Consider the following 25,555-nt stretch of genomic DNA (forward strand, 5'->3'; position numbering starts at 1 on the left):
AATCAAACTATATTTTAAAAGTATTTCATTTTCTCAATATCTCAAATAATGCTAATATTATAATAACAATAAAACAAATTGTTTGATTAAAATTTAAGACCATCTATTTTTCATATTATAGATTGCTTATAAAATTAATAATAATAATAATAATAATACTGTATTAGGGGTAGAGTACTGTATACTAAAAACTTATATCTATTAAATACAGTATTATTATTATCATATATTAAATCATTTTATTAGTAATATTTTAATATTATATTTAAAGAAAACGAATAAATGAAAGAAAAAACATTTACACAACAATTCTGTGATAAATGAATTTTTTTATTCAATTTGATTGAATTGATTGAACACTAAACTCTGCCATCGGATACAAAACTATATGTATGTAAAGGTATTTTTTTGATGATGTATTTCCACTTAATATCTGTATGTATAGACCAGTAGTCTTGTTTGGGATTGTTGTTGCAATTTGTTGATCCTGTCGACCACTTGCGACCGATTAACTGAATCGATACCCAATCGATCCAATTGATGGCCAATCAGTGATCCAGTATTGGCGACAATATAGTCGACAACTTTTGTCTTGAGATCGTCGTTGGCCTCATATTTTTCCATCAGTTGCAGTGTCGACAATGCAGTCTTTTCGGTGATTTTCATAAAAATCAAATTCAAACATATAGTTTTCAAGGATGTGACCAGAAATTTGTTGGCGACATCCAGTAGTTTGTCGGACATTGTCTCCAATTTGTCGCACATTCCTGTATAGACAAACTGGAGGAACTGCTCGAAGACTTCGCTGTCAATGTCTTCAATGATAATCGACTCGAGTTTACTTTCTTTCGTTTCTGTAGTAAACATCTTCTCGAAGACCACTGATTGACAGCTAAGCTGTAGTTTGTCGACAAAGAATCGTCTCTTGTCTTTACCGACAATAAATGAAAAATTGTTGAGCGCTTTGTTTGCCATCAATTGATTGAGACGACGCCGTTTGCCGCCATGACTTTGGTCACAGTTTTGACTCCGATAGACAGTGATGTCGAAACCGACGGTCAGATTATTGTCCGGCAAATAAAGCTGTTGATTGTCGGCCAACACTTGTTTGTCAGTCATTGACTTAATACCAGTTCCCGTACACATTGTATATGTATACTCAATGTGATCCAATTTTCCAAAAAACTGTTGTTTTTGTTGGCCATCGATGATATAGATCTTAAATTTGGTTTTAACCGGCATTTGATTGGCTTTTGCGAGATAGAGATACAAACCAATGTCCTGATCTTTGCACTTGACTTTGATTCGCCAATCAGTTGAGCCGATGGTAAAGACATCGCTTCTAAGCTCAGTTAGTTGAGTCCATTCGGTGTCCAATCGGTCGACAAAATTCATGACTTTGAACACCACTTTTGTCTGGTATGTGTCGCTGAGTTCTGTTTCATCTATGGATTGAACGGACGGAACGGATTGGTTTGATTGATCCATTTGAACAGCACCTGTATGTGTGTGTCAACTGATGGGTCAAATATTTTGCAATAGTTTTCTTATTTTTTTGAGAGAAAGAGAGAGAGAGAGAGAGAGAAGGAGTTTACGATTGATTGATATATTAAATTTCAATTACTAACTGATATTAAACTTTTTTACTGATTTTTACTGATTTTTGTTTTTGAATGATTTTTTCTTTTCTTTTTTTTGTGTAAAACGGTTTCATTGTATGTCTCGCGAGAGTCGCGAGAAGTGATTAAAATAAAAAACAATTACAAAACTATATAAATAAAATTAATTGTCAAATATCTTATCAAATATTTTAAACAGTTATGAGTTACAGTTAAACAATATAATAATTTTTTACAATATAAATAATTTAAGTTAAAAAACTTACTTTAAATTAAAAAACACTTAATATCACCAAAAAAAACTGATTGAATTGGTGTACGATATCGATATGGTTTCGGTGGTTAACAGCACACACACACCATCACATCAGCACTAATGCACTGTCATATAGTCATTATTGAGACCAACAGTGCTGTAAACAATACGATAGGCCGGGGAGTGACACCCGAGATGTGTTTAGAAATTGTTTATATAATTTGTATTTTTTTAATATTTAGTATTTTATAATTTAAACAATTATAAGATAAATAATATTTCTGTCGGTATAGTTATTACTGTTATATTTTTTGGTGATATTAAGTGTTTTCAATTAAAAAAGTAAGTTTTGTTACTTAAATTATTTAATATGTGTGAAAAAAAACTATAAATTTCATATTTTTTATACATTTTATAATATAGTTTTCGACAACAACAAAAAATAAGAGTATTAACTAATAATTTAGTGTATAGTTATATATATATATATATATATATATATATATATATATCATTTTATTTAAAGTTAAATTAATGTCAAAAATAGTTTTGTTTAATTAAAATACAAATACAATAAAAATAAACTATTTAGTTAAATATATTTTATATGTAAATTTTATTGACTATTTTAAAAAAAAATTGTTTTACAAACAATACTGTATTTAACAAAATATAATATCCATTATCATAGAAATTCAATTCATTAATATATATATAGTAATATACATTTAGTCTTTATTTTAGTTAAAAATCTTTCAATTAAAATTTATTTTAAAAGATTTATTTTATTTTTTTTGGTTGTTATAAAATATAGTAAAAGTGATTATAAATTTACATTATAAATATCACAGTTTATTATATAATCTATTGTATTAGATTAGATGGTGATATATAATGTGATAATTAATATGTTTTGTTTGTACTAAAATATAACATATTAATATATAGTGTATACTGTATATACTGATATACTATACTATATTAATGGCCATAAATGATATATTGATACGTCCATAGCTTCCGGTGCCATAATGTGTCGGATCCAAAGTTCACAGTGGCTTAACTGATGAGACAATAATAATAATAATATCTTATAAATTGCAAGTTAAAGGACTGGTAGTCACGCGCCGACAGTTTGCCATAAAAATTTGATTATCAACTCTATTGTTTGCTCATAGATCTAACTAACTAACTAACTATACTTACTAACTGTCCTAAACAATACACAAACACAACAACATATCCAACAATCCTATTGTTTAGTACCATATATAATATTTATAGCATTTATAGCCATACAAATTTTTATTTTTAAGACAATTTATTATTTTAAATGCATTAATTAGTTATATTAAAACATAAACACACATTCAAATAAAAGACACGAATAAAACTATGAAAACATATAACAAAACAAACTTTTTAATACACTTATAGTACACTATATATTATATATATATATATACCGGTATACAGTATTGTATAATAACAAATATACAGTAAATTTAAATTACTGTTATAATAGATTTTAGTTAGTGATTTGTAAATGACAATAATAGTCATAATAATTATTATTATTTAATGCAAAGTTATTTAATGTACTGTACTGTATATATATATATATTGAATTAAGTTTTCAAATGTCATGGGTTATTCAACCTAATATAAACTTATATCTTAATTAATAAAATTTTCTACACTTAATAGTAATCTGATTTTTTTCTTTAATAGTGCAAATCACTAACATTTTTTGTGTGTGTAAAACTATTTTGAATTAATTCAATAATTTAGTGCCGAAAAAGACTATAAATATATATAAAAGACGTTATTAAGAAATAAATTGCGATTTTATTTGTAATGTTAAAGAAGAAAAAAATAGTTGAAATGCTTTTAAAACTATTAGCAAACGTCTGTATTATTATTTTTTTTGTGCAAAATTCAGACAACGATTTTAAGTGATACTAATTTTAATGAATTTTTTTTCCAATCATTTTTATACTGATTAGATAAAATATGTGTGAAAATCTTTTTTATAAATTTAAAATTATTATTAATATTTCTAAACAATCTAAATATTTATTTATCAATTAAACAAATGTAAAACAATGAAATTATTTTATATAAAATAAATTAGTTGTCTAGAAAATACTGTAACTTTAAATCAATAAACGATTTGATCATTAATAACCATAAATATTAAATAAAAATATTTTTTCAATTATTATTATTATTATTAGTAGTAGTAGTAGTATATAAATCTAAATTATAAGATAAATTAAAAAGTGAATAAACATATTTAATATATACAGTATATAGAAATTAAATTATTTACAATTAATTTTTATTTGCTAAATATAGAAAATATTTTTCCAATAAAAAACAAATTACTATATTTAGTATAGTATTTAGCTATTAGTGACTAAATAGATAGAAATAGTTAAATTTAATTTATATAACGTTTACTCTATGTTAGTTATACTTAACTGTCAAGTGTCCTCATTGTCAATCAATTTACCCCCATTTTTCATTGACACTACAATATCTTTTTAAAAAATATTTTACTAAAATCTATACTAAAAATATTGACATATAGCACATCTCACCCATTAAATCAAAGTTAATGTGCGCTTAATATTAATGAATAGTTTGCATTTTTGTACTGTTTATGTCTAACCAATTGATTATTATTTATTTTTTTTAACGGAGATACCAAATAAATATATTAATCATTAGTGATAAATGATTGGCAACCAACCAACCAAACCGATAGACCCGATGCCTCAGTTCACAGTCAGTCAGTCACTCATCGATCACTGACATCATATATAAATACAAATATAATGACACAAACGGTTAATAACTTATATATCATATACAGAATATATATATATATATATTTTGCAGTAAAATTCAATGCTATTTGTGAGATACGATCCATAATTTATATTAAATTTATTTTTTTCTGACGACGACTTCAATATGATTTTCTCATTTTTTTCTGTATTGAAATTTAAAGTCACATCACATGTAGTAGTTTTTTATGACTTACCGATCCGTACAGTATATATGATTTGTGTTTATATATATGATATACAGTATATATATATATTGATATATTTCTTAAATTCTTGCCGTATGTTACACACCATACCTACTCTACTGTACCATTAATACTACTGTGTATTGTATTGTGTCGTCTCTATATTACATACCGTTCCCATCAATCTCTAGTGGCTGAACATTGTTTTTTTTTCTTCTTCTTTAAAAAATATATCGATATACAGTACAGTATATACAATATATACTGTAAATACAGTATGAATTGTCTCCTATGAGACTATGATTGACAACAAAAGTGACTTTTTATTATTTTATTTTTTTTGTTGGGCTCTGATTTATAGTTGTGTCTCATATACTGGTAGTGTTGTACTGTATTTGCCATAACTTTTTTTGTCTTTCTGCTAGATATCATATTTACATTTAAAATAAATAAATATTTGTATTTTATTTGATTCGCAAAAGTTTTTTAGTTTTGTTTTGTTTTATACATTTGTTTTAAACCAATAATAAATAGACTATTATTTAGATTAAAACCATGCAATAAATATATATATAATTTATATGACATATAATAACAATATTAATATATCATATAAAAATTGTACAAAATTGTTCAAAAAATAAAACAAAAAATAAATCGTAACAATTCATTAATTATATTTTGTCAAAAAATGCGAAATGTATGTTATTGTTAGATAATTTATCATTTTATTTTATAATAGTTATAATACATATTTACAGTTATTGTACTATTAAAATGTTAACTGTATGTCAAAAATGCAAACAAATCTCAAAATTCAAACTTATATATTTGAATAGTTATTTATTTATTATGTAGTTATGTTGTATTATATTATAAATTCAATAGTTTTCAATTTTATCATAATAATAATAGTTGAATTCAATTATTTTATATTTCTCTACATAAATGTGTTAATCAAATAATAATAATAATAAAATAAAATGTTTATCTAGGTGTTAAAATAATGTAATTATTAAAAAGATTAAAAAAAACTATTTTTCTAAAGAGGATATAAATCACATTTAACTTCAAATGTTTATAATTGATTTAATACATAAAATACTGTAAACATTGTTACTAAAAAAATAATAGTTTTTTTTACTTAAGTATTAGATTCACCAAACAATTTAACGCTAATCACAATTGAATCAATCTTTTTAAATTATATAACTTTATCTTCAAAACACACACTCACTCACTAACACACACACACACACACACACACACACACACACACACACACATAGACACACAATAAGCTAACAATTTTGTTGGACATTAATTTCAATTGAAATACAATACCAAATAAAATATTGTGTAATTGAAATCAATACCACTATTGTGTGACCAAAAAAATAATATCAATTTGTCTTATTTTTTATATCCAACAAAAACAATGTTTTATTTTAACAACTTATTTATCACACAATACAAAAATTTTGCTTGATAAACTTAGTTACTAATCAAAAATAATTTTTTTAGCTTATTTATTAAAACAAAATTACTAGTCTATATAGTAATAAAATTATTATTTAAACTAAAGTTAATATCTAATATATAAAAATAGTACAGTATAAATATAATAAATTAACATAAATTTATAACTAATATTATTAGTATTAGTATTAAAAATTGTAATTAAAATATTGCTTTATATAAACATAAAATTTTGCATAATAAAACTTTATTATCTAGAATAAAAAAATTTTTCCCCATAAATTCAATAACAAATTTAATTAAATTCAACATAAATTATAACAAATTATAGCAATTAAGTTGAGTCATTTATAGTGATATTTTTATTAAACTTAAACTTATAAAAATTAGATTTTATTATTATTATATAAAATATATTTACTAGTTTTATATATCTCTATATACTACTGTATAATATAATACATTAGTTTATATATATTGCAAAGCTATTAAAACTGAAGTTAAACACAAATTTCACATCAATTGTAGATTAATTAAAATTTATTTGAATTCTCATCTCATTTCTAGTAGTTATGTAATCTCTTGAGACAAATGATAATAAAAACTATTTTGAAAACTTATTAAAACTATTTTTTATTGTTTTTTTTCTTCAAAATGTCATGTCTGGTAGTGAAGTAAAATTTATTTGTATGTATGTATGTGTTTAAAAACAAATAAAAAATATATATATATAAAATCTTATTATTTAAGTTGATTATCTGGTAATATATTAAAAGTAGATATAAGATTATATACTTAAAAAAAACAAAAATAAATTTCATTAATCCTTAATTTTTTTCTCCAAATTTGTTTTGATTTATTTATTTGTTTTTATTGATAGTTGTTTTTGTCTGTTTATAAATATATATATAATTAGATTTCAAGATTATTAGTCTAATAAATATAATAAATATTTTTGTTATTATTTTTTATAATTTTTCTTTGTTTAAAACAAGATAAAACACTAATAATATATAAACTATAATACAGAGTATATCAAAAAAAAATATTTTAACACTTATTTTTATAATATAATATTATACAGTACATTGTGTCAGTATAAATATAGTCAGTATATAAACTATAAATTTAATTTTACAAAACAATTCATAGTATAGCAGTATTATATACTGTATACAGTATATTATATACATAGTATATATAGTATGTATATATAGTATATACAGTATATTATAACAACATTCATGAAAAACCAAAAGTTAATGTGTTGTTTGAGTTTTTTGTTGTCATTTATTTTACTCGAGATTTTTTTAATAAAAGAAAACATTAAACATTATTCATCATAATATACAATACATTACACACACACACACACACACACACACACACACACACACACACACACACACACACACACACACACACACACACACACACATACATACACACACACACACACACACACACACACACACACATACATACATACATACATACATATATACACACACACATACCAGTACACGCACACACATACACACATACATACATACATATATATACACACACACACACATACCAGTACACGCACACACATACACACATACATACATACATATATATACACACACACACACATACCAGTACACGCACACACATACAAACACAACAGTTGATATGAAAAACATTATATTATAGTTTTTATTTATTTTTCAATTTTTAAACATATTTAGCCACAGTTTTTCATATATATATATACTAGTTTATATATAGTAGTATATAGTATATACAGTACATATAGTATATATCATATACAATAAATATAAAAGTTTTTCATAAAACAGTGTTGACTTTAATGTTGTGCTTTTAAAATTACTTTATATAAGATATAAATCAATGTAACCATTAAATAAAATTATAATCTCTCTCTCTCTCTCTCTCTCTCTCTCTCTCTCTCACTTTCTTAATAAAAATTTTTATTTTTTATAAAGTAAAAATTAAAAAATCACAAATGTGATATAAAGCATTTTAAAAATTGTATAAAAATACAATATAACATTATTTAACATTATAATAGTTAGTTTTTTTTTAAAAGTAAACAACATATTTTATATAAAATTTGTATTTTCCTCTTTTATTTTTTGTTGTTGAATAAAATGATATTTTAATAAAATATAGATTTTGATATCTAAATTAAAATTTATTCAATATTTACTTTTCTTATATTACAATAATAGAAAATAAAAATATATATTTATATTATTGCAAATTTTTTTACTATAGCTAAGTTTGTTACAAATAGTACTTATTAATGATTAAAATATATATTATATTTAAATAAAAGTGAATGTATACAATACTATCAATATTGTATAATACATTATATTATGTATATAAACAAAAACGGTATATATATAAACACACAATTTTTTGTTGTATAAAATATTTAAGAGTATATAATCATAAAATATTTATAATAATCAATGATTAGTGATATTTAATTATAGACACTAAAAAATAAGACTCAACAGTGCCTTCAACTGTAAAAATAGTTTCTCTCGACAAACAAATAACAAAAAAAAATATTTTTTTATCTGATCCCATGTTACTCAACAACAACAACAATAACAGCACAGTTACATCACTTTCATCCCAGAGTATGTTAAATGAGATTTAATAGTAGAAAAAATAAATAACTAAAGAGAGAGAGAGAGAGAGAGAGAGAGAAGATTAACTGACAAAACAAAAAATATATATATATTACAGTAGTTTTCAATTGTCTTATCACTCATAGACACACACAGTATTGATAATATAGTGGGAAAAAATAAAACAACTAAATATAATGTACTGTATATACAGTTTAATAGAGAATTAAAAAAATAGACAAAAAACTACTACTAAATTACAATACACTTCACTGAAAAAAAATAATTTTAATACTTTTTTTTACCCATACTATGACTTAAAATATAGTAAAAGTTTGTTATATTACTAAATACAATTCAATTAATTGAATATTTAACCAATATATTCGTTGTGTAAGTAAATAATAATAACAACAAAAAAGTTTACATTAGTAGATATTTTTGGCACCGGTATGTAATCTGTAGTACTGTAGATGCAATTGCTTACCAATTGTTAAGTATTTTTTTGTAGGGTTATCCCTTTATAAATCAATTGTATAAATGATGTATATATATCTATATATATAATAAATAAAGTTTAATTTATCTGTTAATTACGACATTAAGATATAATACATGTATATACATTTAAAAAAATTATTTAATAAGTATTTTAATTAAAAAACCACTTAAAAACTATGAATTATGTAACTATAATAGAATATTATAAATAAAAAAATATACAAATATTTTATAAATATAATTTTTTTGAACTAAATAAAAATATTTAAAAAATTTTAGACAATTATTTAATAAACAAAACTACAATTTTCTATATAATAATAATTTTTATTATAATTTATTTTTTACTTAACACTGACTTATATATTATTTCTCGATTTTTTTCTTTTATTATATTCACGTTTTGATGCAAATAATAAATTTACTCTAAATTTATGGCATTTTTTATTAGGACCTCCAAAATAAAAATGATTAATTGCTGCTAAAAAAAGTAGAGTTAAAATTGCGAAATATTTTTACTCATTTTTTTTAATTTTTTGAAAATATTTTGAATGGCAAACATTTTAGCGTTTATTAATTGTATGCATAAAAATTATTTTATTATTATTTAATAATTTAATAAATCAAATCAATAATGTCAGACATATTATATATATATATATATATATATATATATATATACTGTATATATAAGTACAGTATATAAGCGGTAAATGGTTTTTTAATAATGAAAATTATTATTATTATATAAAAAAATCAATAAGCTTTTAAAAACGACTTTTTAAATTATAATTTTTTTTTATATATGTTTAAAACATTTTGTTTATTTTTATCTAATAGTTTTATTCATTATTTTAAAATTTTGAATCATAAATTACAAAAGTTATAAAATAATTTATTTTCTTTTTTTTAAAAAGTTAATTTTAACTTTAATATACTTTTCAATATATCTCATAGTTTTTATTTTTGAAAAAAAATATTTGTCAATTTATTTAATATATTTGATAAAATTTAAATAAAATCATTTAATTTGAAACTAAACCCAACAACAATTTAAATCAGAGCCCAACAATAATAACAAACAAAATGTTAAAATGATTTTTAATGCAAATTTAAGGTTAATTTTTTTTGTAGACATCGATTGTCAACCAAAAAAAAACTTTTAGACATTATATACTATTTTAAGAAATAAAATGAAAGTCTGAAATAAATTATTGAATAAATTATATGAACGAAAATTTCTAATTAACTTATATGTAAATCTTGATCTTTTTGCTAACAAATAAAACTAGAGTCGAAAAACTTTGTTATTTTTATTTGTCAATTATTTCAGTAATAGTAGTAGTCCTAGAAAAAGTTATCTATAAATATTTATAATAATAATAATAATAATAATAATATTTATTATAAACATAACTCGATATGATATTTAATAGTAATTAATTTTTACAATACTGTACTTAACTTAATAAAAAAATAATAATTAATTAAAATACAATTTTTCTGTAGTTTAAAACTAAAAAATAATTATCCGATTTCTTAAACCGTTTTTGATCTTTAATTACTACTACTACTACTATCATTAACCCTTAGTTGTACTTTAATTTTTAATATATATTAAGTAACTATTATTTTTTTTACTGATATAATTTGGTGTCTCCCTTATTGTCCTACTATTATTGCATCCAACCATTTGCGTCAATAAATCCTATACTATTAAAAACAATATATATATAGTCTATCTTTCATGCAATTTATATATATAAATTGAAGTCAATTAATATATACTTTTTTCTAACATTATATAACTAACTAACTAACTAGTGATTAGACTTTCAATTTCACAATCATTTACTATTAAAATAATTCAATCAATGAATAGTTATTTAGCAAAAGAAATAAAGAGAGAGAGAGAGAGAGAGAGAGAGAGAGAGAGAGAGAGAGAGAGAGAGAGAAATTATTGTAACTTTTAAATTGATCTTAAAGTTTAATTTAATGATAACACTAATAGTCGGGTAACAAATGGCTGGCAAACTATAGTATTGATTTTAATATTATGTATAGACATATGGGTTTGATTGGTATATCTGTTTAGAAGATATCATTGATTGTTATGAGTCTTATGACTAAATGTTTATATACTGTGCATATACTGTATCTAAATCTATTTAAAAAAATGTTTTAAACAAATAAATCTAATTAATTATTACATTTGATTGGTTTAAGATTTAAATAAGATTATTTAAAAAAGCAAATTAGTATTTATTTAATTATATTAATATTATGTATCCTTTTTTTCTATTAACAACTAAAATTAATTAATTTAATTTAATAATTTATATATAATATTTTTAGATATAATTTTAGAAATATTTGTTTTGATTTATATGATATAGTTTTTTTAATTATTTTTAATAAAAGATAGTACTTCAGTTTTATAAATTACATTATTATTGATTATTTTTTTAATAAATATTTATAACAATATATTGAGAATATACTTTACATTATAACTTTTTTTTTTTAAAAAATAAAATATACATTAATACTTTTAAAAATTTTAAAATAGCTTTTAAAAAACAATTGGCATTAATAGACTTATTATAAATGTGCAGATTTTAATCTACGTAATTTCAATTTTAATATACATTTATTTTTTGACAATATATACAATACATATTTTTATAAATTATTTTGTATAATGTTAATGTAATGTAAATAATTTATTTAATGTTTTGTCTTAATAATAATAAGTTATTAGTAAATAAATTTAATATAGTAATATAATTTTAGTACAAATGTATATAAAACAAAAATTATTAATAATATCACTTTTTTGTTTTTATTTAGAACCAAAAATAATTAATAATATTAATTAATTAAATTAAATTTCATATTTGTTAGTATTTAATGGATATTTTACTATATTTGTTTAGTCACCATTGTATTATTTATTAAAAATTACTAATATATATAATATATATTATTTGTATAATATTTATAATTTTCATACATTAAATTTAATGAAAAGATTTGCAATTAAATATTTTTTTTGCTAATTTATAGTTTATACAAATTTTCAGACAAATATAAATAAAAATAAACAATAAATTAATTTACTTATAGTATATATATTTCCTTTAACAAATTTTATTTATATTACACATCTACTAATATAAATTAGTCAAACAAATTACATAAAATATTTTATGATAATTATAACAGAATATTTATTATATGCTATGACATAGCAGCTATGTTATATTTAATTTATTTGATAATAAATACTATTATGTTTGTTTAATGAGAAATATAGTATAATTTAATTGAAAAGTTTTCAAGGCTTACACCAAATAATAATAAAAAAAAACAACAATAATAAACAACTAAATAATCAGTGATTTATTAGACAGACAGATAAATTAACAAATTATTTTCATCACTGAATTTATATTTGCAAACAATAACATTGTTTTTGCTATTTTATTAAATAACGATTACACCTGAAATTGTCTATTATTATTATTATTACCATTATTTTCTACAATAATAATTGATAATTAATGTGATAGTTTTATAAATTATAATAATGTATTTTTGTAATACACATACATACATAGATAGAAAATATAATTTAAAAATACTAACATAAGCAAACTAAAATAATTATTTTATTGTTGTATAGACTAAATTTATAATAAACATGTTTATTGTTTATTCATTTTATTATTTATTATTATTATTATTACTATATTTCTATAATTTTAATAGTATAAATATTATTATAAATTGGATTTTTAATTAATTAATTAATTAATATATTATTATTTTTAAATTTACAATTATAGGTAAACGTGGACTGGGAGCTTAGCGATGCCATCTGTGATCTTTATATAGCCATTGATGTCATATGCAGTACGGCATCAATATTCAATTTGGTTGCCATCAGTTTTGATAGGTAGGTGCCCCCCCCCTCTTAACACTGTTTTTTTAGATACAGTAATAGTCAATACTACTAGTATTTGCTAATTTTGATTTGAATAGTTTTATATTATAATTTAATTAAAATTGACTATTAAGGCAAACATCATTAAAAAATTTAATTTACTTAATCATTATTACTACATGCCATTAGTTTTTACACAGAAAAAAACAATTGTGTTTTTTCTTAACTATTATATATAAAGTATCTTTATCTTATAGAAACTATTTGAATTTATATACTATATATAAAAATATATAATAGATTTTTTATTGGCATATATATATAACTTTTATATTTTATTACTGTATTGTATCATATATTATACCAGCAAAAAAAAACGATCCGTGAAACCAATTATATATCTAATATATTGAGTTATATACTGTATATCATGAGCTGTAAATCATTAAATTTCTACGATTTTTTTTCTGGCGATATTTTTTTATGAATATAATTATTATTTTTTATTATTTTTTTTTTTGGTTGCTTACGATCTCTAAATGTATGACAAGTTGTATTACATAACAGAATATTCTGTTAACGAGAATATTCTTTGCATGAAATTTTTTTTCACTTGTATTTGACTCATACATAACATTATTATACTTTTCTACTACAGTAGTATTAATGTATAAAAAATGTATTTTGATAAATGAAATATTATTTCTTATATATATATATTGTAATATAATAATAAAAAATACTGTTTAACTTGAGTACAGTATATAATAAATACATATTCAAAGCCACGTGTGGTTGGTTAGGTTTTTTTTAGGATACGAGTGTAGTGAGAACCTGTAGATAAATCTAACAAACCTTAACAATCACTACAATTACATGTATTACAAAGTACTGTATATACTGTACTATTGTATAAAATATAGTAATGATAAACATTTTTTTGTGTTTTTTTTATTTATCATATATCTCATACATACAGTACAATATAATTTTTTAAATGTTAATATATAATTGTGTTTTTCTCAGTACATAACTTTTATCAAATTTGATTATTATTATTATTATAATGCAATCTATATTGTGTATGAATATATCATTTTTAATTATTACTATTAATTATAATATTATTAAATATATAAAAATCTTAGATCATATAATTTTTTAAAACTAATTTTTGTTGTGAAATATATTTATATATATATAGAATAATAAAAATATTAATTAATTAATTAAATCTACAATACTTATTATATAATTATTATAATTTATTATGACAAAAATGTTAAGTACTTATTATAAATTCAATACTATTTTCTTTAGTAGTCGACAATCAATGATAATCAACAAAATATTTTTTGGTTTGTTTAATGAATCTTATCGTTTGATGTGTTATAGCCATTATAGTAACAACAAAAATAATAGTCTAAACAATTATTTTTTTTCTATTTTTAGTTTCCAAAAAAAATAATTGCTTCAATTTAAATGATTTAAGGATTTCAATTAAATAATAATTGATATCAAGAGTTGAATAACTACAGTACAATATATACTTTACTATACATATTATATTTCATATATTAATATAATATATTTAATATAATTTATTAGAAATATGTAATGTAATGTATGAATATTTATAATACATTTCACGTTAATTTTTTTACAGCCTAAATGTTTTGTAATAAAACAAAAACATTTTATTCAAAATATTATATTATATATATACTTTATGTATATATTTTATATACATATTATTAAATTAAGTGATCATTATTTTAATAGTAGTCAAAAAGTTTTGCTCATTTATAGCTTAATGCCGACACATATAATGGTTTCAAACAAACTAATTACTATAATTATAAATTTTTGGTTTCAATTTATTTTACTTTTTTTTATTGTTAATATTAGAGTAAAAGTACATCTTATTATATAAATATATATTTGTATAAATAGCAAATTATTTCAAATTTTAAATTAGTTAATTTTATCAATATAAATGCATATAATTTTTAGCTAAATATATCGTTTATATAACTATATATATATATATATATATACGATATGATATATTAATATAATTTGCAATTATTTTTAACAATAAATTTGTTTTAATCAAATTGTCAATTTACCTTGAGATTATAAAAAACATTATTATTATTATTAAATTTACTATTATTTTTGACTATAATGTGTACTAAATTGATAATACTGTACAAAAAATAATATGTTTAATAATAATAATAAATTTTATGCAATTATTTTAATTAATAATTTATTGTATTATTTTTAAATAATTTTTAAATTAGTTAATAAGTTATTTGTAAATTGATAATTATATTTTATAATAAGTTTTTTTTATTAACATGTTAAATTTTATTACAATATTATAATAATAATGTAAAATGTTAATATTTATATCTTACAAATATTTAAATATTATTTTTTCTGATACATTAATAATAATATGTATTTGATAATAATAATAATAATAATCATAATCGTAATAATATGATATATAACTTTTTTTTCCTGTACAATAATCACCCAATTTTAGACTCTACACTATTTTCCTGTATTTAGATAAATCCCTATACACTTATACACAGTATATATATATATAAATATTATTTGAATAATAATAGTAATCTTCATAATAATATTTTTTTGGATGCAATAAGAATCTCAATATAATATATATTATTATAGTTTTTTTTGTATAAAAAAAATATAATATCTATCGAAATATGATTTCTTGTGTCGTAAACCATATAAAAACATATTTCCTGTGAGTTAGTCATCCGATTTTAATATAATAGCCTCGCTTTACACACTCACTAACGCACACATTAGAAATATATTATATATAATATTTTGTTATATAATATTAGATATTATTAGTGACCAGACATTAAATCCTGGTATCAATTTCTGGTACCGAAAATTGTTTTCCCGTAATATATACACTAAAATATAATAACCAACACATTATCTGTTAATAACATAATATGTACATCTTATCATATTTTTTATTATTTTTTGTTGTGTTATTATGTTTGTTATACTAGCAAATAGTTTTAAGATATTTTTTTATGTTTTTTATTTCTATATATATATATATATAGCAATTATTGTATAGTAATATGTTTTAGACATCAATATATATATATATATTTTGTTATTTGATTGTATCTATTTCACAAATTTTATAAATAGTAGTAATTTAAAAAATTATTATTATTATTTGGGTTAAATTATCCAATAATTTATTTGATAAACAAAAAAAGTTTTATTTTTTTTGCAATCATTATTATTTAATGTATAGATAAGCAAAAAAAATCTGATAGTGATTTTTGCTTAGCAAAAATATTAATGGACATAATACTATTGTTTTTATTAGTATAAATTATTACTAATAATTGTATTTTTTATATACTATATATTATATTATGATATTTATTATTTATTAATTTATTAAAAATTTAACTGCATTTTTGTTTTAAATCCTATTAAATGACATAAATTTGTTGTAGTTTATTGGCTATAAATATATTATCGATGTTTGAACTGTTATATTCAATGATTATTATATTTTTAATAATAAAATAAAATTTTTAATATTTTACAATTTTATTATTCAAACACTAAAATATTGTAAATAAAATATATTTTTATTTCTAAAAATTCAAGAATATATTTTTATTATTATTTGCTTTTATAACATAAGTTTTATATGTAAACTAACTTGAATTTTGAATATTTATTTACAGTATATAATAATAAATATTTGACAAAAAATAGCAAATATATTTGCATATTTTTTTTAAAAAAATGTATCTTAAAATTTATGAAATTTTATAAAAATATTTTTTATATCAGTAAAAAACAATTATAAATTTAATAATAAACTATAAGTATAACTAATACAATATATTGAATAAATATATTTTTAAAATTTAATAAATAATCATTATCATATAAAAAAGTTGTAAGTTTTAAAATAATTTAACTAATTTTTTAATTATTATTATATTATTTTTTTATCAAAATTATAGATACATAGCTGTAACGCATCCAATATTTTACTCAAAACATAAAAACGATAAGAGAGTTATTTTTACGATATTTATCGTTTGGATTTGCTCGGCCGGTGTCGGACTGCCAATTGTTTTAGGTGGGTGCTCAACAACAACAACAAATCTAACTAAAACATCTAAACCAATAACCCATCCCATTCCTCACCTTTCTCCGATTATCTTTGTTTAATGTTACATCCCATGTATAGGTGCCAATACGTCCGATGAACGGATCCCGGAGCTGTGCATATTTTACAATTCAAATTTTATCATTTACTCGAGTTTGTGGTCATTTTATGTGCCGTGTGTCATAATGGTCATACTATACTATAAGATATTTAAGGCCATTCACAATAGGGCCAAAAAATCGATCGGTTCCCGTAAAACCTATACTACCGATACGTCCGAGTCGTGTAAATCGGCTCAAGTTATCGAAAACATTGCACAAACCAAACGCTACGAACTACAGGCGGCCGCTGCAGCCGAAGCTGCCGCCCGATTGGCCGCCGCTAATAAACTGAAGACCAACAAACTGCCGCTGATCACGGAAATGACAGACGCCGTGACCAATACGGGCAGCGGTGGCAGTCGTGAAGATGATGATGACGACGACGACGATGACAAGGATGAGATTGAAATGGTTGAATCGTGTCGTGTAATACGCAACAAACGGGCCGTCGATATGATGGTAACCACTGATGATACGGAGCTTCGGGATTTGCGTGCAGTTAACAAACGCAATGCCAAAAATGTGATCCAATTGCAGAGTCCGCTCGATGTTGAGGTGACCATTGGACCAAATGGTAATACCAATACTGATTCCGGTTACGCCCCGTCATATGCCCCGTCACTACCTTCCACTGTTATTGACGACACAGTTTTGTCACAGTTTTGTATCCACAACCCTAACATAGAAACTCCTGTACCGGCCGTTACAATAGATACAAACGATGTCGTCGGTGTTGCCAGCGATGAGGCAGCAGTTGTTGTCGGCGACAATGTAGGCGGCGTTGTACTGGTTGTCACTAATATTAATTTAGCAAATAATAATAATAACAACAAAACTAATAAAAACGGCAATATTATCGGTCCGCAGCCGATAGTATCAACCACTACGGCATCGCCGTCACTGCACGTTGTCGGCCATAATCATCAACTGCTACAACAACAGCAACAACATCAGCATCAGAGCAAACACAGCGATAGTGTGTCGCACTCGCACTCGCATTCCGGCTCTACTACCGGATCGACTACCGGTGCCACACATAATGCCACTCATAGACCGCCAAAAAAGAAGTCGCGATTCAATTTGGGCCGAAAACACAAAAGCACGCGAAAGAAAAGGGAAAAAGCGTCGGCAAAAAGGGAACGTAAGGCCACAAAAACGTTGGCCATTGTCTTAGGTTTGGACATACCTTTCCCATAGATATGCTTTTTTATGAATTTTTCTGTCTATATATTTATGGAAAGTTTTTTCATAAAATTAAATCTAAATTATAAAATGATATAAATTTACAGAAAGTCCTGTTTTTTGTCGAAAATAATATTTATGAGGAAAAAACAATAATTGTTTTCTTTGTTGAGTAAAATAACAAAAAAAAACAAAATGTTTTATATTTCCTGACAATTGTATAGCATTTAAATAACATTATTTGTAATCTTAACTCTGATATAACCATTTTGTCAGTCAATTGCTTTGAAAAAAATTGCAAATAAAACACTTTTATAAGTGTATAATCTTTGTTTTTATATATCATATAATATATATCACTTTAATCTGTTATTTTTATGGGTTATATTATTATACTTTCAACTCTCTCTCTCTCTCTCTTCTCTCTCTCTCTCTCTCTCTCTCTCTCTCTCTCTCTCTCTCTCTCTCTCTCTCTCTCTCTCTCTCTCTCTCTCTCTCTCTCTCCATGTATATGGTATGCCGTGAATTGACACTTGAAAATGTCGTTTATATTAATGTTGTCAATCATTTAATAACTATTGTATCCTTTATATACATATGTATGTGTGTGTGCTATCATCCAAATCTCATGTGTAATCGTATATAAACTTTATCACAACAACAAAAAAAAATCTTTTTTTTTCTCTTTATTTTTAGATATTTTGTTTCATAAACTCGATGTTGTATTTATTATTTTCCCATAACATTCATAACATTTGAACACTTTAAGTGTGTGTGTCTATGTCTATGTGTTAGTAATGTTGAATTTCTAAACTTTTATAAGTGTTTTATGTTTTACCCAACATTTGATGAAATGCCTGAACCTCTATACTATACTACTGTATACTATAATCAGTTTTAAGTGAATTTTCAATATAAAAAAAAGTGTTTCCGTAATAGTCTTACTTTATTTTTTACTTGCCTTTTGCTTCACTTGAGTCCAATTTTTTTTAGTTTTCATTTTATTTTAGACTTTTTTTATCATTTGGTATAAAGTCAAAGAATTATGAGTGGATGAGTAGAGAGAGAGAGAGAGAGAGAGAGAGAGAGAGAGAGAGAGAGAGAGAGAGAGAAAGAGAGTTTTAATAATTTAGTGGAGTATATAACACATCATTTTTTTTGGTCCCATTGATAATGAGATTCATTTGATTTTATATAAAAAATTTATTATTTTCTTAAAGATATTACTGTATTATTCTTATATATATACTATTTTTATTATGTTTCTGGCAATTAAATTATAAAATATTAATTTTATTTTTATATAGTTTTATTATTTGCGCTATTATCTTATATATATATACAGTATATTAGCAATTTTTTTTGTCTCATTCAGCTAAACTGTGTGCAATAATACTAATAAAATATTAATACTGTATACTATATTAGATACATTTGGAAAAAAAATAGTAATAAAGTTGTTTTTTTAAACTTAATAATTTAGTGCAAACTGTGTGTTCAAAATCACCAAAAAAAAGTATGAGATTCTAAAGTATAATAAAATAAACAGACATTTATTTCTACTACTAATAATGATAATAATGTTTTATATATATATATATTGTTATATTTTTATCTCAAATTAAACAGTCTGGAGGAGAGAAAAGTTTTTTGTTGTTATTGTTATTGTAAAAAATATTATATATAAACCGTAGTTTATAATGACTTAAATTTTTTTAGACAAAATACATTATTAGACGTTACACTTAATTATATTTTCAAAACAACAAAATATATCTACAAAAAAATTTTTATAAGACAACAGAATATATATATATATATAATTTTTTAGTTTAATTCTTTGCTATTTATTACCACACATTCAAGTAATTATATTATTTTTATTTTTTAAAAAACAAACAAACATTTTTTTATCTTTTTAAAATTTTTAATGGTATCTTCTAATTGTTTTGACAATAAGACAACTTTATTGCATATAAATTATAATGTATATTATATTTATACAACTTTATTAATTAACAGATTATAAAATTTTAAAAATTTTTTGAAAATTATTTTCAATGTAAATAATATTTGCAAATAACTACATATATTGTATTTGTATGTATTATACAGTATAAACATTTATTATTGTCAAACTGTATATATATATATATTATTTATTATATTATTAATATTAATTTTATTAATTTATCATTAAATGTTTAACAATTTATTATTATAATTGTTTTTTTTAATTTTAATTTTAGGCGTTTTTCTTCTTTGTTGGACTCCTTTCTTCAGGTATTTTTTCATTAATTTTTTTTCAGTATTAAATTATTGATTATATGACACAAAATTGCCAAACATTATATATTTTTGTTTATTTTTAATATACACACATATGTATATTAATTATAGTTAATAACAAATTAACTATTTTTTCATTTATATAATACTGTAAATATACAATTATACATATCTGTTGTAAATTATAATTATAATAATTTCAAGTTTTGCTATCATTACTATTACACTAAAACACTTTAAGGCATCATTTAAAATATTGTAATATAATATATATGTATATATATATATATATATATATATATATATATATATATATATATATATATATACATGTATATATTCGTATATAAATATCAAACCCTTATTACTTAATATTAACATTTAATATAAGAATATTCTTGTATTTATTTTATTATTTATAGCTAAACAATAGAAAAACATACAAATTATACAATAATATACCATTAAAACACTATTTATATTAATACAAACATACATTTATGACACAATTAGCCTTAAGGATAGTTAACTTATAAGAGAGTATACAATATTAATACATGAATATATATATATAGAGATATAAGAAATTAGTTTATAGAGCTAATAGAGTAGACATTAATATACTAATTATTAATATGAATTATAGTATGATATATAAAATATTTATTGATAATGATATTCATGTTTTTTTTTGTTTTCTTCAATTCAATTGCAACAGTTGTAACATTTTAGATGCCATTTGTATAAAATTAGTTGAAAATCATTTTATACAAACCGATTGTAGGCCAGGGATGACATCTTTCCTATTGACCACATGGCTCGGCTACATGAATAGCTGTATGTATATATACTTTATATATTAATTAGATATAAAACATTTTTTTTTGTAAATAATAAATTATTAATAATTTAATTTATTAGATTTTTTTATAGTCTACCTATAAGTAATAATGTTAGAATATTGTTTATAAAAAATTATCATAACATTAATTAAGAAAAAATCAATAAAACAAACAAACAAACAAATTAATTAATTTCTAATTTTTAGTACATGTGTGTGTAAATGTGATAATTAAAAATTAATAATCCATTTATAATTGCTGTCAATATAATTGGGTCGTTAATACTGGTATAATTTTTTTTTTATATAAGTATATATTACACTGTATCAGAAATAGTGTAGTGATTATTATTTTTTTTTTGAAGATTAATTTACAAATTAATAAATAATATTTAATGTTTAATCGATAAAAATTTATTAAAACTTTGATATATATACAGTATATTACACTGTTATATAAGTTTAAGACATTTACAATATAAACTTAACACTAGTATAACATTTAATTATAGGAAATTTGCAACAACAACAACAACAAAAACATTTTGAAAAACTAAACTTATAGATTATTTTATTAATAATATTAATAATATCGGTATATTAGATAAGCATATTAACATTTTTTTATTGCGGTAATATTTTCAAATCATTAATTGCTAATTGTATGATAAAACGATATAAACCGTGTCTTATATATATTTTAATAAAATATTTCAAATAATATTTTATAATTTTATTTTATGTAATATTTTCGGTAAATTAAGTTTTTATATGTATTATGTAATTGCCATTTTATTACTTTCCATAAATTATATATATTTATATTTATTTAAATGGATATAAATATTATATTTTTACAATACATGGTTTATGAATTGTTTTAAATATATATATATAATATTTCAAAAATTTAATGTTGTGAATAATTAATAATTTATGCTATAAAAACATAATAGTTTTATGTATTTCGTAATGTTTTTAAATGTTTATATATATATATATTTATGCTATATAATCTAATAGATTATTATTATAAATTTTTATTACTAATATATAAAACATTTTTTTTAATCTTTAATATATTTTTTTTAATAAATAGGTGCCAATCCATTGATTTATACAATTTTTAATCCTGGTATGCATTTTATAGACAAACAACAAAATTTGATTATTACAACAAATTTACTAATTATTGTTTTTTATTTATTTTTTACAGAATTTCGTAAAGCATTTCGAAAAATATTAGCACAAATATTTTAAAACTTTTTTTTTAAAAAAATAATAAAAATTATTTTAAAAACATTCAAACAACATTGTATAATATAAAATCTTTAATGTAATAATACAGTATATATATATAAATTTAATCAAAAATAATCATTTTAAGAAAAATATATATAAATATTTAATAATAATAAATATATTTATCTTTTTTATAATAAGCATATAATAACTAAATTCTATAATAAGTTATCAAATTTATTAATTTACAAAATAAACAAATAAACAACATTTATATTATATTAAATATTGTAAATTTTATTGATATTAAATGTCAATAATAATAATGTGATTAGTTATATATAAATAATAATAAATATATATCTGTAAATGATATCTTTATGAAAACTATCTGGTCTCAAAAATAATACAATAATAAAACCTATAAAAGATAACTAACAAAAAAATTGATAAAATGAGAACATTAAAAAATTTGAATGACATTTATTACTTTATTTAAAATTTTAGGAAAATTTCTAATAATGTTTATCTGTAATATTACATTAGTTAAAACTATTTATTTTATTTTTTTACTTATAAAAAAATTACTAGAAATTTTCCTAAAATTTTATTAAATATGACAATTGCTTAATATCATTTTACATTATAAATAGACAATACTGTATGAACAGTCGTTTACAAATTAAATCAACAAATGTTTATTAACACTAACAAAAATTTTGTTAAAAAATAATTATAAAATTCTAATAAATAAATTGTTTATATATATATATTATTTTTAATATTAATTTTTTTTATTTATGTTTATGTTATATTAGCATATTTTAGCAATTGTTTTTTTATTGTTAAGTCTATTATTAAATAATATTTATTTGTATGCATTATATAAACTTTGTATACATGTTTATAATATTAAAGAGAGTAAATTGAGCTTCTAAGTTTAGAAAAAATTATTAAAAATAATATAATAAAAATATTAAAATATTATTTAATAAAATACTCAACTTTTAAAAACAATTTATAAAATATGCTTGAATTAAGTTTAATATTACAGTTTATACTCTATTATTATTATTGTTATAATTTATTTTAAAAATATATAATATTATAAATAATTATATGTCTATGTATATAAAAATTTATATTGTAATCTAATTTATTTTGTATAAGAAATATTTTAAACTTTTTAAGATTATTTTCAAAATGTAAAGATTATATAATAAAAATTGTTATTAATAATAATAATATATAAATAGATCATAATAATAATAAATATTAATATTAAATTTTTACAATAATAATAATATTCAGTGATTTAACCATTAATTTTATGTAATTTATAGTTAATTTAATAAATACTATAAGATTTATATATTAATAAATATATATATAATTTTATTATTGTTAATTTAATTGCTAATTTTTTATATTATCGCATTGTATTTTAGACAGGGACAAATCAGATTTTAAATTAGTAAATAGTAATTATATTTATTTGGAATATATTAGAGATCTGAACAATAAAAAACGGTTTGGTTTCATAAAAATTTATTTAATTTATGTATAATCTATTGGTTCGGTTATTGGGGTTTATAATTTTTAGACCACTATTTTTTGTATTATAATGAATATTATGACAAATAAGTTATATTAATATATAGTTTTGTTTTTCATGAAACAAAACAACGAACAAACAAAAAATTAAAATATATTATACTTTATAATCTTATTGAATATTATGAGATTTATTAATATAAATTATATACATAAATATATCAATTTTATTTTATTTTTATATATTATTTATATTTATAAGAATAACTTATATGAGAATTATTTATCAAATATTTTGTTTTTGTTTTCTTATTATTTATGAATAATATTATAAATTATTATAATTTATATATTAAATATATATATATGATATAAAATAATTTTCGTATAATATATAGAGTATAATTAAATTCCGGTCACAATAACCGCAACAATAAAAATTAATGGCAAAACCTATAATTACAAAATATTTTTCTCTCTTATTTATTGTATAATATAATATGCTTTAATAAACAGTTTAACTTTCAAAATCAATATAAATGTCACTAAAAAAAGGGTTAAATTATATATATATTATACAAAATTTTAATGTTTAGTCATATATTGTACTAAATGCCTGCTTTGTGTCAATCTTTCAGTATATATATATACTGTAT

The 25,555-nt window shown here is 20.6% G+C and overlaps 1 protein-coding gene across 1 annotated transcript in view; it reads left to right on the forward strand.

Annotated features, from left to right (window-relative positions):
• LOC128964668 (dopamine D2-like receptor) overlaps nucleotides 1–23,363 on the forward strand; it is a 55,702-nt gene extending 32,339 nt beyond the window's left edge. The window contains exons 3-10 of the mRNA XM_054311305.1: nucleotides 13,392–13,501; nucleotides 17,542–17,660; nucleotides 17,772–18,562; nucleotides 18,659–18,965; nucleotides 21,223–21,256; nucleotides 21,981–22,099; nucleotides 23,203–23,238; nucleotides 23,320–23,363. Of these exons, the coding sequence (XP_054167280.1) occupies nucleotides 13,392–13,501; nucleotides 17,542–17,660; nucleotides 17,772–18,562; nucleotides 18,659–18,965; nucleotides 21,223–21,256; nucleotides 21,981–22,099; nucleotides 23,203–23,238; nucleotides 23,320–23,363 (1,560 nt within the window). The remainder of the gene's footprint in view (nucleotides 1–13,391; nucleotides 13,502–17,541; nucleotides 17,661–17,771; nucleotides 18,563–18,658; nucleotides 18,966–21,222; nucleotides 21,257–21,980; nucleotides 22,100–23,202; nucleotides 23,239–23,319) is intronic.
• The last annotated feature ends 2,192 nt before the right edge of the window (nucleotides 23,364–25,555 follow it).

The sequence above is a fragment of the Oppia nitens genome, unplaced genomic scaffold, assembly GCF_028296485.1.
Source record: "Oppia nitens isolate AA-2021 unplaced genomic scaffold, nextdenovo-longstitch-racon4-pilon3 scaffold9_pilon_pilon_pilon, whole genome shotgun sequence".
In the NCBI taxonomy this organism is placed as follows: Eukaryota; Metazoa; Arthropoda; class Arachnida; order Sarcoptiformes; family Oppiidae; genus Oppia; species Oppia nitens.